Source organism: Aquarana catesbeiana, linkage group LG08, assembly GCF_042186555.1.
Source record: "Aquarana catesbeiana isolate 2022-GZ linkage group LG08, ASM4218655v1, whole genome shotgun sequence".
In the NCBI taxonomy this organism is placed as follows: domain Eukaryota; kingdom Metazoa; phylum Chordata; class Amphibia; order Anura; family Ranidae; genus Aquarana; species Aquarana catesbeiana.
The window spans coordinates 288,350,879-288,365,152 of record NC_133331.1 but is presented as its reverse complement, the minus strand read 5'-3'; the positions used below and the strand labels follow the sequence as shown (position 1 = coordinate 288,365,152).

At 45.4% G+C, this 14,274-nt stretch overlaps 1 protein-coding gene across 1 annotated transcript; it reads left to right on the top strand.

Annotated features, from left to right (window-relative positions):
• The first annotated feature begins 30 nt into the window (after positions 1 to 30).
• LOC141104690 (uncharacterized) lies at positions 31 to 4,663 on the top strand. The gene is made up of 2 exons (XM_073594360.1): positions 31 to 135; positions 1,746 to 4,663. The coding sequence occupies exon 2, from the start codon at positions 1,832 to 1,834 to the stop codon at positions 4,013 to 4,015; it is 2,184 nt and encodes a 727-aa protein (XP_073450461.1). The 5' UTR covers positions 31 to 135; positions 1,746 to 1,831; the 3' UTR covers positions 4,016 to 4,663.
• Positions 4,664 to 14,274: the final 9,611 nt, after the last annotated feature.

Genomic DNA, 14,274 nt, shown 5'->3' with positions numbered 1-14,274 from the left:
ACAAGAAAATGGCCGCTAAGCTTCAGGATTCCTGCCTCAGTGTGATCCTGGCGGCCATTTTGTTGTAGCTCAGCGATGAGAGCTCTGGAGTGTGTTGTATTTGTAGCTGGGGAGTGTATATCCAGTGAGGAGGAGGTAATAATGTCTTCTTATAATCTTATTATGAGATATGGTGGAGGAGGGGGAGGTATGTGAGATGAAGGAGGGGTCATGGGACTTTGTAATTGGGTCACTTGGTTCTGCAGGAGAAGCTGGCACTGCAGTGGGGCAAAGGTATCGGAGAGGACGAGAAGCTGTTGCTGGAGCGTCTAAAATTTTAGGGTATAGAACAGTTGACAACAAAAAAAGTCAAGAACGCGTGTGGATTTTAGAAACAGTGATGTCGGCGGCTCCCTGTAAGGTGATATAGCTCTATAATTTATCAAGTGAGGACAGGTACACTTTAAAGTGATCCTGTCTGGTCCCCTGCTTGGTTTCTTCCTCCAACCGTTACATAACCACAGGACTCAGAAGTGACGTAGGGTTTGGAGGAAGGAACCATGGCACGCAGCAGGGTATGTAGGACTGAGGTAGGAGGAAGAAACCATGGCACGTGGTGGGGGACGGAGGACTCAGGTTGGAGGAAGGAACCATGGCACGTGGTGAGGGACGCAGGACTCAGCAGTGACATAGGGGTCAGAGAAAGCAACCATGGCATGTGGCGGTAGACGCAGAACTCAGGTTGGAAGAAGGAACTATGGCACGTGACAGGGGACGCAGGACTCAGCAATGACATACGGGTCAGAAAAAGGAACCATGGCACCTGGCGGGGAGGACACAGGACTCAGGTTGGAGGAAGGAACCATGGCACATGATGGGGACGCAGGACTCAGGTTTGCGGAAGGAACCATGGCAAGTGGTGGGGGACACAGGACTCAGCAGTGACATAGGGGTCAGAGGAAGGAACCATGCCAGGGGACGCAGGACTCAGGTTGGAGGGTGGAACCATGGCACGTGACAGGGGACGCAGGACTCAGCAATGACATCGGAAGGAGGAACCATGGTACATTGTTGGGGGATGCAGGACTCAGGTTGGAGGAAGTTTACATGGCACATGAAGGGGGATGCAGGACTCCGTTGTGATGTAGGGGTTGGAAGAAGGAAGCATTGCATGTGGCAGGGGGTCCAGGACTCGGCAGTGACATAGGGTTCGGAGGAGGGAATCATGGCACATGGTGGGGGACACAGGACTCAGCAGTGAAGTAGGTGTTGGTAGATGGCATGCGGTAAGGGGACACAGGAGTGAAGTAAGGGTCAGAAGAAGGAACCATGGTACACAGTGGGGGACACAGGACTCTGCAGTGAAGTAAGGGTCAGGGGAATGAACCATGGCACATGGCGGGGGACGCAGGACTCAGGTTGGAGGAAGGAACCATGGCACGTGACAGGGAACACAGGACTCAGCAGTGACGTAAGAATCAGAGGGTGGAACCATGGCGCGTGGCAGGGAACACAGGACTAAACAGTGACATCTGGTACGGGGGGATGGAACTGTGGCAGGTGGCAGGTTATGCTGGACTCGGCAGTGACATGCGGGTGGAAGGTGGAACCATAGTACACCGCGGGGGGGCACAAGACTCAGCAGTGACTATTGCAAGAAAAGGGAGTTATTGGGTGGGGGGTGGGGGGGCGCGGTTGGAGCAGTTGGGTATCTTATGCTGTGACAGGTCCACATTAAATCAGTCCGCTTTCTATCTTCTCTTTAGGTGTGGAGGAATCCAGAATCTCATTGGATTCAGTCCACCATCTTTTTATTGGGAACTCCGGCCAAAGAAGGACATCATTGTTAGAAATGTGGAGGACCCAAGAGGGAACTCCGACCGGAGAACTGGATCAGAAAGACAAATGTCTGACACCCCAGGAGACACGACATATAAGGGGTACATCTGGAACTAAGGAGGAGCCCTGCTCACCTGGAGGCCCTCACCCCCACCCTGACTTCTTTACACTCACAGATCATAAGCAGCCTCCATCTATGCATATTAAGGAGGAACCCTGTTTAGGTGAGGAACATCTCCCCCATCCTGACATCTCCACCTCCACCAATCATGCACAGCCTTCACCAATGAATATTAAGAAGGAACCCCTCCTACATGAAGAACACTCCCTCCCCTATGGTGACATTTGCCTCAGAACAGACAATCTGCAATATGTAACTATTTGTGTTAAGGATGAATCTTATGAGGAAGATCTCCAGCACCTTGACTGTCCTCCTCCCCCATCACAGTCTATATCCACGTGCATTAAGGAGGAACCCCTCTCATGTGAAGACCATCTCCCCCATCCTGGCCTCTCCACATGTCAAACACAACATCTTCCTACCCCAATTAAGGAGGAACCCCTCTTATGCGAGGACCATCTCCCCCATCCTGACCTCACTACATGTCATACAAAACGTCTTCTTACCCCAATCAAGGAGGAACCCTTCTTATGTGAAGACCATCTCCCCCATTTTGACCCTTCTACACATCAAATACAACATCTTCCTATCCCAATTAAGGAGGAACCCTTCTTATGTGAGGACCATCTCCCCCATTCTGACCTCTCTACACATCATACACAACCTCTTCCTACCCCAATCAAGGAGGAACCCCTCTTATGTGAGGATCATCTCCCCCATCCTGACCTCTCTACACATCATACACAACCTCTTCCTACCCCAATCAAGGAGGAACCCCTCTTATGTGAAGGCCATCTCCCCCATCCTGACCTCTCCACACATCATCCATCTGCTCATATTAAGGAGGAACCCCTCTCAAATGAAAAAGAACAATCCCCTGCACATGCTGACGACCTGCAATATGTAACTGTTTGTGTTAGGGAAGAATCTGTTGAGGAAGAACTCTGTCACCCTGGCTGTCCACCCATCACACAGTCTATAACCACATACATTAAGGAGGAAACCATCTCATGTGAAAAGTATCTGTCAAATTCCAACATCAGTGCTAAAAAGAAACAGATGCAGAATGTTCTGCCACCTAAACGTCACCAGCTGCCGTCTACAAACAAGGCAGGAGGTCCTGACGGGGAGCCACGTTTGGCTCTTGGTGGACAATCTCCCAATCTCACTAAAGGGCAGAATGGTCGTGTGACCACAAAGAAACAATTGGAATGTACGGAGTGTGGGAAAGTTTTCCAGAGGAAGTACCAACTGGTCGAGCACCAGAGGCGGCACTCGGGGGAGCGACCTTACCAGTGCGCCGAGTGTGGCAAAGGCTTCGTCAGGAGGAGCCATCTTCAGACGCACTTTAAGAACCATTCTGGGGAGAAGCCTTTCCAGTGCCCTGAGTGCGATAAGCAATTTATCCAGAACTCCGAACTCTCCGCCCATTTACGAAGGCACCGGGGAGAGAGGCCATTCCCTTGTCCAGAGTGTGGGAAGTGCTTTGCCGCCAACTCCCACCTCGTCACGCACTCACGGACCCACACAGGCGAGAAGCCGTTCAGGTGCTCAGAGTGCGGGGCCTGCTTCCGAACCAATGGGCACCTCAGCCAGCACAGGAGGATCCACGCTGGAGACAAACCCTTCAAGTGCTCTGAGTGTGGGAAAGGCTTCCTGTGGAAAGGGCAGCTTGATATCCATCAGAGGAGCCACACGGGAGACAGGCCTTATGAGTGCCCCGACTGTGGGAAACGCTTTGCCGCCAAGTACAAACTGGACGCCCATCAACGATCGCACACCGACGAGGCGCTGAGGTGCGCCCACTGTGGGAAGGCCTGTCGGGATAAGGAGACCTTGATTGTCCACGAGCGAGTCCACACAGGGGAGAAGCCCTTCGGATGCCCAGAGTGCGAGAAGTGCTTTTCCAGCAACGCACTCCTGATGTTACACCAAAGGGTTCACACCGGAGAGAAACCTTATCAGTGCCCCGAATGTGGCAGGAATTTTGCCCAGAACGCCACTTTACGTCGCCATCTTGCTGTACACCGAAGGAAAACGCAGGAACTGAATTCTGTGCAGATTTTATCTTCCTGATGAAGCGGATTGTCTGATCGCCAATAATTCATCTGGTCCAACATGCAATGCCTTGAAAAAGTATTCATACCCCTTGAAGTTTTCCACATTTTGTAAATAAATTACACATTGGTGGACTAATATACTAATTAGGTGACTTCTGAAGGCTATTGGTTCCACTGGATTTTAGTTAGGACTGAATACAAATGCACGCCACGCTTTTCAGGTATTTTTTGGTAAAAAACGTTGAAAACCATTTATCATTTTCCTTCCACTTCACAATTATGTGCCACTTTGTGTTGGTCTATCACATAAAATCCCAATAAAATACATTTAAGTTTTTGGTGGTAACATGACAAAATGTGGAAAATTTCAAGGGGTGTGAATACTTTTTCAAAGCACTGTAGAGCTTACACAAGGATTAGTCCTAATGCACCTGCAGGCAAAGGGGGAGCCATGGAAAACATGAGTATCTGGGGACCCAATCAAGCGGAATTTTGCCTCAGATGGGCCTAGTGACATATTAAGGGAGGATATGATGACCTATAAATGGCCCATACAGAACACCCAGAGGAAATTTGTCTGAAAGCTACGCCCAAGAAAAGGGCAAGGGTTAATCACGAGAATTTTATATACTTTTTGTAATAAAAGATACTGCTTTTAAACCTTTATAAACTGTTGTAATGTCTATGGTGGTGCCATGAAAGTCTGTATTGCCTCAATTATTTTCATATACATAGTCATTTTGGGATGTAGGTACCTCTTATCACTGTATAACTTCTAACCCATTTGCCTATGGCCTCTTTCCCTATTGGTGTGGGAATCGGTGATCCGGTAAGTAAACATGGGCCACCAAGAAGGGGTATTTAATTTTACTGACACTGACCACTAATGAGGGGGGTTCCTATTGCTCCCACAAATATCAATGCTGAGTGTTATTGTATCCACTACAACAATACTAGGGGTTATTTGTTCACTGACACCAATGCTGGGGGTTATGATTTTGTCAACTGACACCAATACTGGGGTTAATATTGCTCTCAATAACACCAGTATTGGGGGTTGTTATTGTTTCCACTGACATCAATGCTGGGGTTATTATGTGCACTGGCACTAATGCTGGGAGTTATTGCTTTCACTGACACCAATGCTTAGGGTTGTTATTGCATCCACTGACACCAGTGCTAGAGGGTATTATTACTGACACTAATGTGGAGGGGGTTATTATGGCTTCCACTGACTGGTTATTATTAATGACACAGATGATGGAGGTTATTTTTACCAACACCAATGCTGTTCATTACTTTTGTATCAACTGACACCAATGCTGAGGGTTATTATTGCTGACACCAATGCTGAGGGTTATTATTGCTGACACCAATGCTGGGGGTTATTATTGCTGACACCAATGCTGAGGGTTATTATTGCGTCAAATGACCCCCAATGCTGGGGGTTATTATTACTGACACCAATGCTGGGGGTTATTATTGCTGACACCAATGCTGGGGGTTATTATTGCTGACACCAATGCTGGAGGTTATTATTGCGTAAAATTACACCAATGCTGGGGGTTATTATTACTGACACCAATGCTGGAGGTTATTATTGCGTAAAATTACACCAATGCTGGGGGTTATTATTGCTGACCCCAATGCTGGAGGTTATCATTGCTGACCCCAATGCTGGAGGTTATTATTGCTGACCCCAATGCTGGAGGCTATTATTGCTGACCCCAATGCTGGAGGCTATTATTGCTGACCCCAATGCTGGAGGTTATTATTGCTGACCCCAATGCTGGAGGTTATTATTGCTGACCCCAATGCTGGAGGCTATTATTGCTGACCCCAATGCTGGGGGTTATTATTGCTGACCCCAATGCTGAGGGTTATTATTGCTGACACCAATGTTGGGGGTTATTATTGCGTCAAATGGCATCAATGCTGGAAGTTATTATTGCTGACCCCAATGCTGGGGGTTATTATTGCTGACCCCAATGCTGGGGGTTATTATTGCTGACCCCATTGCTTGGGGGTTAATATTTTACTCCCACTTTCTCTACAGTGTAGCCCAAGACCCTTATATGTCTAAAACATAGCAAAGGGGGAAGAGTGCCACACTACATGCCATATGCAGTCAGTCATCACCCATTTTACTGACCACAATTACTTTTTGGCCATGCCCACAAGATTTCAGCAGGATTAGATTGGGACTACATTCCAAAACCAATTTCCATCTGTAGCGTCTTCAGAAGGGGCTTGGAAATTATAGTTGACCCAGGACTGGCTAATTTTTACAAGCATCAGCCAGTCAGCTGTATCTGGGGACAGATGGGCTCTTTCTTCCGTAACGAAGCCCCCCACTTGGTTCACACAAGGTTATTCAGCCTGAACCTCCATCTACTAGGACTCAGTGATGGTGAACCTTGGCACCCCAGATGTTTTGGAACTACATTTCCCATGATTCTCACGCACTCTGCAGTGTAGGTGAGCATCATGGGAAATGTAGTTACAAAACATCTAGGGGTGCCAAGGTTCACCATCACTGTACTAGGTGATGGGTGCCACCTACTCCGGTAGTGCCGTGCAGCCAGATTACTTGGTATAGATCACTTGTCCACATCATGGAAGGAGACCCTCCACACTACATAGGGTCTTTGTGGAAGACGCACTACAGACAGGTCTGAGCCCCGAGGTCTTTGCTTCTGATACTGTCAACAACAATGCTTTTATTCTGCCAGTTTGGTGGAATGCATACTGCTAGGTACGCTCTCTCATGCCAGAGACCGATTATCCTTTTCAAGTAGACTCATGTTGCAACTGACAAATATACACAAGGTTTGGTGTATGACCTCTATTATGTGGCTTTACTTAAAGCAGAGATCCACCCAAAAATGGAACTTCCGCTTTTCCGGTTCCTTCCCCCCTCCAGTGTCACTTCTGGCACCTTTAAGGGGGGAGGGGGAGCAGATACCTGTCTAATACAGGTATTTTGCTCCCACTTCCGGGCATAGATACCCGAGCCACCTGCGGGTATCTACACCACTCCCCCCCCCCCCCCCCCGCTGTCTTCTGGGAGACACATGGGTCCCAGAAAACAGATGGGACCAGTGGAGCACCGCGAGTCGCGCATGTGCAGTAGTGAACCAGGAAGTGAAGCCACAAGGCTTCACTTCTTGATTCCCTTACCGAGGATGGCGGCGGCAGCTCCCGACAGCCGAGGGACAGATCGGCTTCGGGTGCCGACGTCGCGGTCGCCCTGGACAGGTAATGTCCATATTTTAAAAGTCAGCAGCTGCAGTATTTGTAGCTGCTGACTTGAAAAAAAGGAAAAAAGCGGAACATCCACTTTAATAAAGACTATGCAAAAAAAAAAAAAGGACGACACCTAACATTTCCGTTTCTCAGTGGGCGAGAATATTTGGGGATACAGGCTCTTTAACCACTTGCCTACCAGGCCAATTCTGACACTTTTCTCCTACATGCAAAAATCATTTTTATTTTTTGCTAGAAAATTACTCAGAACCTCCAAACATTATATGTGTTTTTTTAAGCAGAGACCCTAGAGAATAAAATGGTGGTCATTGCAACTATTTATCTCGCACAGTATTTGTGCAGCAATTTTTCAACCACGTTTTTTTTTTGGGGGGGGCAGTTTCATGCATTAAAAAAAAAAAAACAGTAAAGTAAGCACATTTTTTTCACATAATGTGAAAGTTGATGTTACGCAGAGTAAATAGATACCTAACATGTCACGCTTTAAAATTGCGCACACCCGTGGAATGACGCCCAACTTCGGTACTTAGAAATGCCCAAAGGCGACGCTTTAAACATCTTTTACAGGTTACCCGTTTAGGGTTACAGAGGAGGTCTAGTGCTAGAAGTATTGCTCTCGCTCTAAGGTTTGCGGCGATACCTCACATGTGTAATTTGAATCCCATTTACATATGTGGGCGCGATTTACGTATGCATTCGCTTCTGCGCGCGGGGACGGGGGCACTTTCGTTTTTCCTTTTTGTTTATTTTACTTTTATTTTTCTATTTTGACATCTAGCACTAGAATTATTGCTCTCGCTCTAACGTTTGCCAGGATACCTCACATGTGTGGGTCTGAACTCCATTTACATATGTGGGCGCGACCTACGTATGCGTTCGCTTCTGTGCGCAGGGACGGGGACGCTTAAAAAAATGTTTTCATTGTTTATTTGACTTTTATTTTTCTATTTTGACGCTTTCTTTTTTAAATTTTTGTTTTTTTATCACTTTTATTCCTATTACAAGGAACGTAAACATCCCTTGTAATAGGAATAGGGCATGAAAGATCCTCTTTACAGTGAGATCTGGGGTCCATAAGTGCCCACATCTCGTCTTTAGGCTGGGAAGCCTGAAATAAAAAAACAAAACAATAATGATCTCGACTTCCCGGCCGAGGCAGCGGCATATTTTCAAATGCAGAGGCTCCGAAAAGGTCATAGCGACTTCCGGGGACCATCTGGCCCACCGGTTTCTGTATGATCAACTTCTGGCGCCGGCCGACTCCTTCTTTGGCTTGCCGAATGCACAGGCGAGCCAGTAAAAGCACCACAGGGCAGCCACTATGATTGTTTTTACGGTGCAGGGAATCGCAGGCAGTAAAAGAAGATATCAATGATGCCTGTAACTGAACCTGCACAAACAACAAAAAGAAGGGCGCAAACACCTAGTGCATTTTCCCAAGCACTTTATTAGAGGATCAAAGATACAAGTTATACTCCCAAAACCAGTGTGAATCATAGCGTTGTATAAAACCCAGGAACCATCATAGAACTCCTCAGGTTCAAGAGGATAATAGTACCAGGCTGACATGTTTCGGGGAACATGCCCCCTTTATCAGAGTTTTGCTCTGATGAAGGGGGCATATCCTCTGAAACTCGTCAGCCTGTTACCATCATCATTTTGAACCCGAGGAGTTTTACGATGGGCTTGCTTTTGGTTCCTGGGTTTTATACAACACTATGATTGGTTTTGTGAGTATAGCTTTGATCCTCTATTAAAGTGCTTGGAAAACTGCACTAGGCACCTTTTGTTCTTTTTGTTGTTTGTGCAGTCACAAGATATCCCAGTCTTCAGAGGACTTACAATGCATTGATCATCCAGTCTGTGTTGCACAGTGGTCATCGTCATCATCAGAAGTACTGTGCCCGGCTTCTTTAGGAACTCTTAGCGCTATGGTGTCAAGTCTTTATAAAGCTGACCTATGGAACAAGACAACATCCAGGGAAATTTGGAAAGATTGGACATACAGAAGTATTCATACCCCTTGAAATTTTCCACATTTTGTCATGTTACAAACAAAAATGTAATAGACCAACACAAAGTGGCACATAATTGTGAAGTGGAAAGAAAATGATAAATGGTTTTCAATTTTTTTTACAAATAAATATGTGAAAAGTGTGGGGTGGATTTGTATTCAGCCCCCTTTACTCTGATACCCCTAACTAAAATCTAGTGGAACCAATTGCGTGTGTAATTTAATCTCAGTATAAATACAGCTGTTCTGTGAAGCCCTCAAAGGTTTGTTAGAAAACCTTAGTGAAACAGCATCATGAAGGCCAGGGAACACACCAGACAGGTCAGGGATAAAGTTGTGGAGAAGTTTAAAGCAGGGTTAGGTTATAAAAAAATATCCCAAGCTTTGAACATCTCACAGAGCTCTGTTCAATCCATCATCTGAAGATGTAGAGTATGGTACAACTGCAAACCTACCAAGACACGGCCGTCCACCTAAACTGACAGGCCGGGCAAGGAGAGCATTAATCAGAGAAGCAGCCAAGAGGTCCATGGTAACTCTGGAGGAACTGCAGAGATCCACAGCTCAGGTGGGAGAATCTGTCCACAGGATAACTATTAGTCGTGTTCTCCACAAATCTGCTCTTTATGAAACAGTGACAAGAAGAAAGACATTGTTGAAAGAAAGTCATAAGAAGTCCTGTTTGCAGTTTGTGAGAAGCCATGTGGAGGACGCAGCAAACATGTGGAAGAAGGTGCTCTGGTCAGATGAGACCAAAATTGAACTTTTTTGCCTAAAAGCAAAACGCTATTGCCCATGGTCGGATTTTCCGATGGAAAATGTCCGATCGGAGCGTGTTGTCGGAAATTCCGACCGTGTGTGGGCTCCATCGGACATTTTCCATCGGATTTTCCGACACACAAAGTTGGAGAGCAGGAGATAAAATTTTCCGACAACAAAATCTGTTGTCGGAAATTCCGATCGTGTGTACACAAATCCGACGGACAAAGTGCCACGCATGCTCAGAATAAATAAAGAGATGAAAGCTATTGGCCACTGCCCCATTTATAGTCCCGACGTACGTGTTTTACGTCACCGCGTTCAGAACGATCGGATTTTCCGACAACTTTGTGCGACCGTGTGTAAACAAAACAAGTTTGAGCCAACATCCGTCAGAAAAAATCCTAGGATTTTGTTGTCGGAATGTCCGAACAAAGTTCGACCGTGTGTACGCCCTATATGTGTGGCAGAAAACGAACACCGCACATCACCCTGAACACACCATCCCCACCGTGAAACACGGTGGTGGCAGCATCATGTTGTGGGGATGATTTTCTTCAGCAGGGACAGAGAAGCTGGTCAGAGTTGATAGGAGGATGGATGAAGCCAAATACAGGGCAATCTTAGAAGAAAACCTGTTAGAGTCTGCAAAAGACGATAGTGGGGAGGAGGTTCACCTTCCAGCAGGACAACGACCCTAAACCTACAACCAGAGCTACAATGGAATGGTTTAGATCAAAGCATATTCATGTGTTAGAATGGCCCAGTCAAAGTCCAGACTTAAATCCAATTTCGAAGCTATTTTGCAAAGATGTGCAAAGCTGGTAGAGACATCTCCAAAAAGACTTGCAGCTGTAATTACAGTGAAAGGTGTTTCTATACAAAGTATTGACTCTGGGGGGCTGAATACAAATGTACACCACACTTTTCACATATTTATTTGTAAAAAAAATGTGAAAACCATTTATCATTTTCCTTCCACTTCACAATTATGTGCCACTTTGTGTTGGTCCATCACAGAAAATCCCCAAAAAATACATTTACATGAGTTCAATCCAATGGAGAAGGTTCTATTGTGAATATTTGTGTTTTTCTATTCCAAAAAAGGCATCTAAGGCCCCTTTCTCACTGCCGCAACTTGAAAGTCGTGCAATTTTACCGCAATTTCGGGGAATGCCTGTGTAAACTAGAGGTCTATGGACCTCAACTCGCATCAAAGTTGGACCAAAAGTAGTACAGGGACAACTTTGAAGTCGCACAGATATGAATGGCACTCATTGGAAATCATGGGGTCCCAAGTCGCACAAGTGTGAAAGGGGCCTTAGGAAAAGAAACTGGCTAGGATAAAAGTAAGAGGCAGATGTTCCCCTTGAAAACATAGGAATCCTCCCTCTATGGGGGAAGCGCCCGTGTGAATGAGCCCTATTCAAAAGATATAACAAAACCCTTTCCAAGGGTGTTATCTCAAGGATACAAACAAATGTTTTGCATGTTATCTCAAAGAGTCTAACTAGCCCAGTTCAACAACTACAACACGCTCTACCGCATATTACCTAGGAGACTGGAGACGGGCGCTCTGGCCCAAATGTCGTTGAAGTGTAGCAATAATCCTCGGATACAATGAATCCGGCTACTCTGTAACATCCATTGTGGCAATTCTTTATTGGCTAGCAATGTGGTATGTGTCAGCACCATATAAATGTAGAATAACAATAGTGTGTGTGTGTGGGGGCATTAGAGTGTAAGCTCCTCTGTTGAGGACACTGATAGAACCTGCTCTGTGTAGCACTACAGAACATTTCAGAGCTATACTCTCACTGGCCACTTTATTAGGTCCACCTTGCTAGTACTGGGTTGGACCCCCTTTTGCCTTCATTGTTGGTGGCAACACAAGGTGTTGGAAACGTCCCTCAGAGATTTTGGTCCATAGTGATTTGTCTGCTGCATATCCATGATGCAAATCCCCGTTCCACCACGTCCCAAAGTTGTTCTATTGGATGAGATCTGGTGAGTGAAGAGGCCATTGGAGTACAGGGACCTCATTGTCCAGGGTGCTCTATTGGATGAGATCTGGTGAGTGTGGAGACCATTGGAGTACAGTGACCTCATTGTCCAGGGTGCTCTATTGGATGAGATCTGGTGAGTGTGGAGACCATTGGAGTACAGTGACCTCATTGTCCAGGGTGCTCTATTGGATGAGATCTGGTGAGTGTGGAGACCATTGGAGTACAGGGACCTCATTGTCCAGTGGTGAGATGATTGGAGCTTTGTGACATGGTGCATTATCCTGCTGGAAGGAGCCATCAGAAGATGGGGACGCTGTAGTCATAAAGGGATGGACATGGTCAGCAACAATACTCAGGTAGGCCGTGGTGTTTACACCATGCTCAATTGGTACTTTAACCCCTTCCCATTGACCGTACACATATATGCGGCCTCACCTTTAAGGGGTTATACGGGGTGATGCCTGCAGCTGCAGGTATCATCCCGGTACCATTTTTTAGAGCAGACGGTCGGTTCTTTAGGGATAGCAACCGATGTGGCTAAAAGCGGCTTGGCTGTTATTCTGGAGGAGCGAGAGGGGACGTCCCACCGGGAGACCCGAGACATGATCTGGCACTTCTGCCGGCTAAAGTAAGACTGGAAGGAAGCCGGAAACTACTTCTTTCCAGTCTTCTTTCTGTAAACACGGAAGCGGCGTCACAACGTCACTTCTGGTTTACAATGGCGCCATTAAAAAAAAAAAAGAAGACAGTATTCAGAATCGCCGTTTTTGGCGATCTGAATACTTTGAAGTGTAAAGGAGGGATGGGGGGTCTTTTAGACCCCCCATCCCTCCATAAAGAGTACCTGACACCACCTATTACTGTCACAAAGGATGTTTACATTCCTTGTGACAGCAATAAAAGTGATTAACATTTTTTTTTTTTAAGTGACAATGTAAAAAAACTTAAAATAAATAATTTTAAAGCGCCCCCATCCCCGCGAGCTTGCGCATTAAAGAAAAAGAACACGTAAGGTCGTGCCCGCATATGTAAACGGAGTTCAAATCACACATGTGAGATATCACCACGATCAACAGCATGAGAGCAATAATTTTAGCCCTAGACCTCCTCTGTAACTCTAACCTGGTAACCGCAATTTTTTTTTTTTTTTTAAACTGCCGCCTATGGAGATTTTTAGGTACCGTAGTTTGTCGCCTTTCCACATGTGGGCGCAATTTCAAAGCATGAAATGTTGGATATCTATTTACTCGGCGTAACATCATCTTTCACATTATACAAAAAAAATATTTGGGCTAACATTACTGTTTTTTTTTTTTTTTTTTTTTTTTTTATTCATGAAAGTCTTTTTTCCTAAAAAAAAAAATTGCGTTTGAAAGACCGCTGCGCAAATACAGTGTGACATAAAATATTGCAACAATTGTCATGTTATTCTCTAGATTCTCTGCTAAAATATATTATATATATATATATATATATATATATAATATAATATATGTTTGGGGGTTCTAAGTAATTTTCTAGCAAAAAAAAAATACGGATTTTAACTTGCAAGCAACAAATGTCATAAAATAGGCTGTCATGAAAGGGTTAAATTCATGAAACTGTTTTTTTTCCAAAAATCAACACGTTTTAAAAAAATAAATAAATTGCTGCGCAAATACCATGTGACATAAAAAGTTGCAACGACGGCCATTTTATGCCCTCTGCTAAATAAACATATATGAATGTTTGGGGGTTCTGAGTAATTTTCTAGAAAAAAAAAAAAAAAAAAAGGGATGATGATTTTTGCATGTAAGAGCAAAGTGCCAGAATTGGCCCAGATGGGAAATGGTTAAATAAAACTCACCTCCCAGTTCAAATGCATTGACAACGCAGCAAGAACACACCATTAACACGTGTTACTTTTATTGGTGCGGTTTTGAGTCAAATGACCTATGAAAAAAACACTATAAGCACAGTAAAATCGGCCCCAAATTACCATGAATTTGCGTTTAAAACGAGGTGCGTTTTCAGTGCCATTATTGGCACCTTTTCTCTTATCTGCATTCCGATAACACCATTTTCAGCCGAAATGTTTCTGGGGGGGTAGGGGCGAAATTTCGGTGCATCTCTAAGGCCCCTTTCACACGGCTGCGACTTGAAAGTTGCGCGGTTTTTGCCACGACTTCAGGGAATGCCTGTGTAAACTTGAGGTCTATGGACCTCAACTCGCATCAGAGTCAGCCCAAA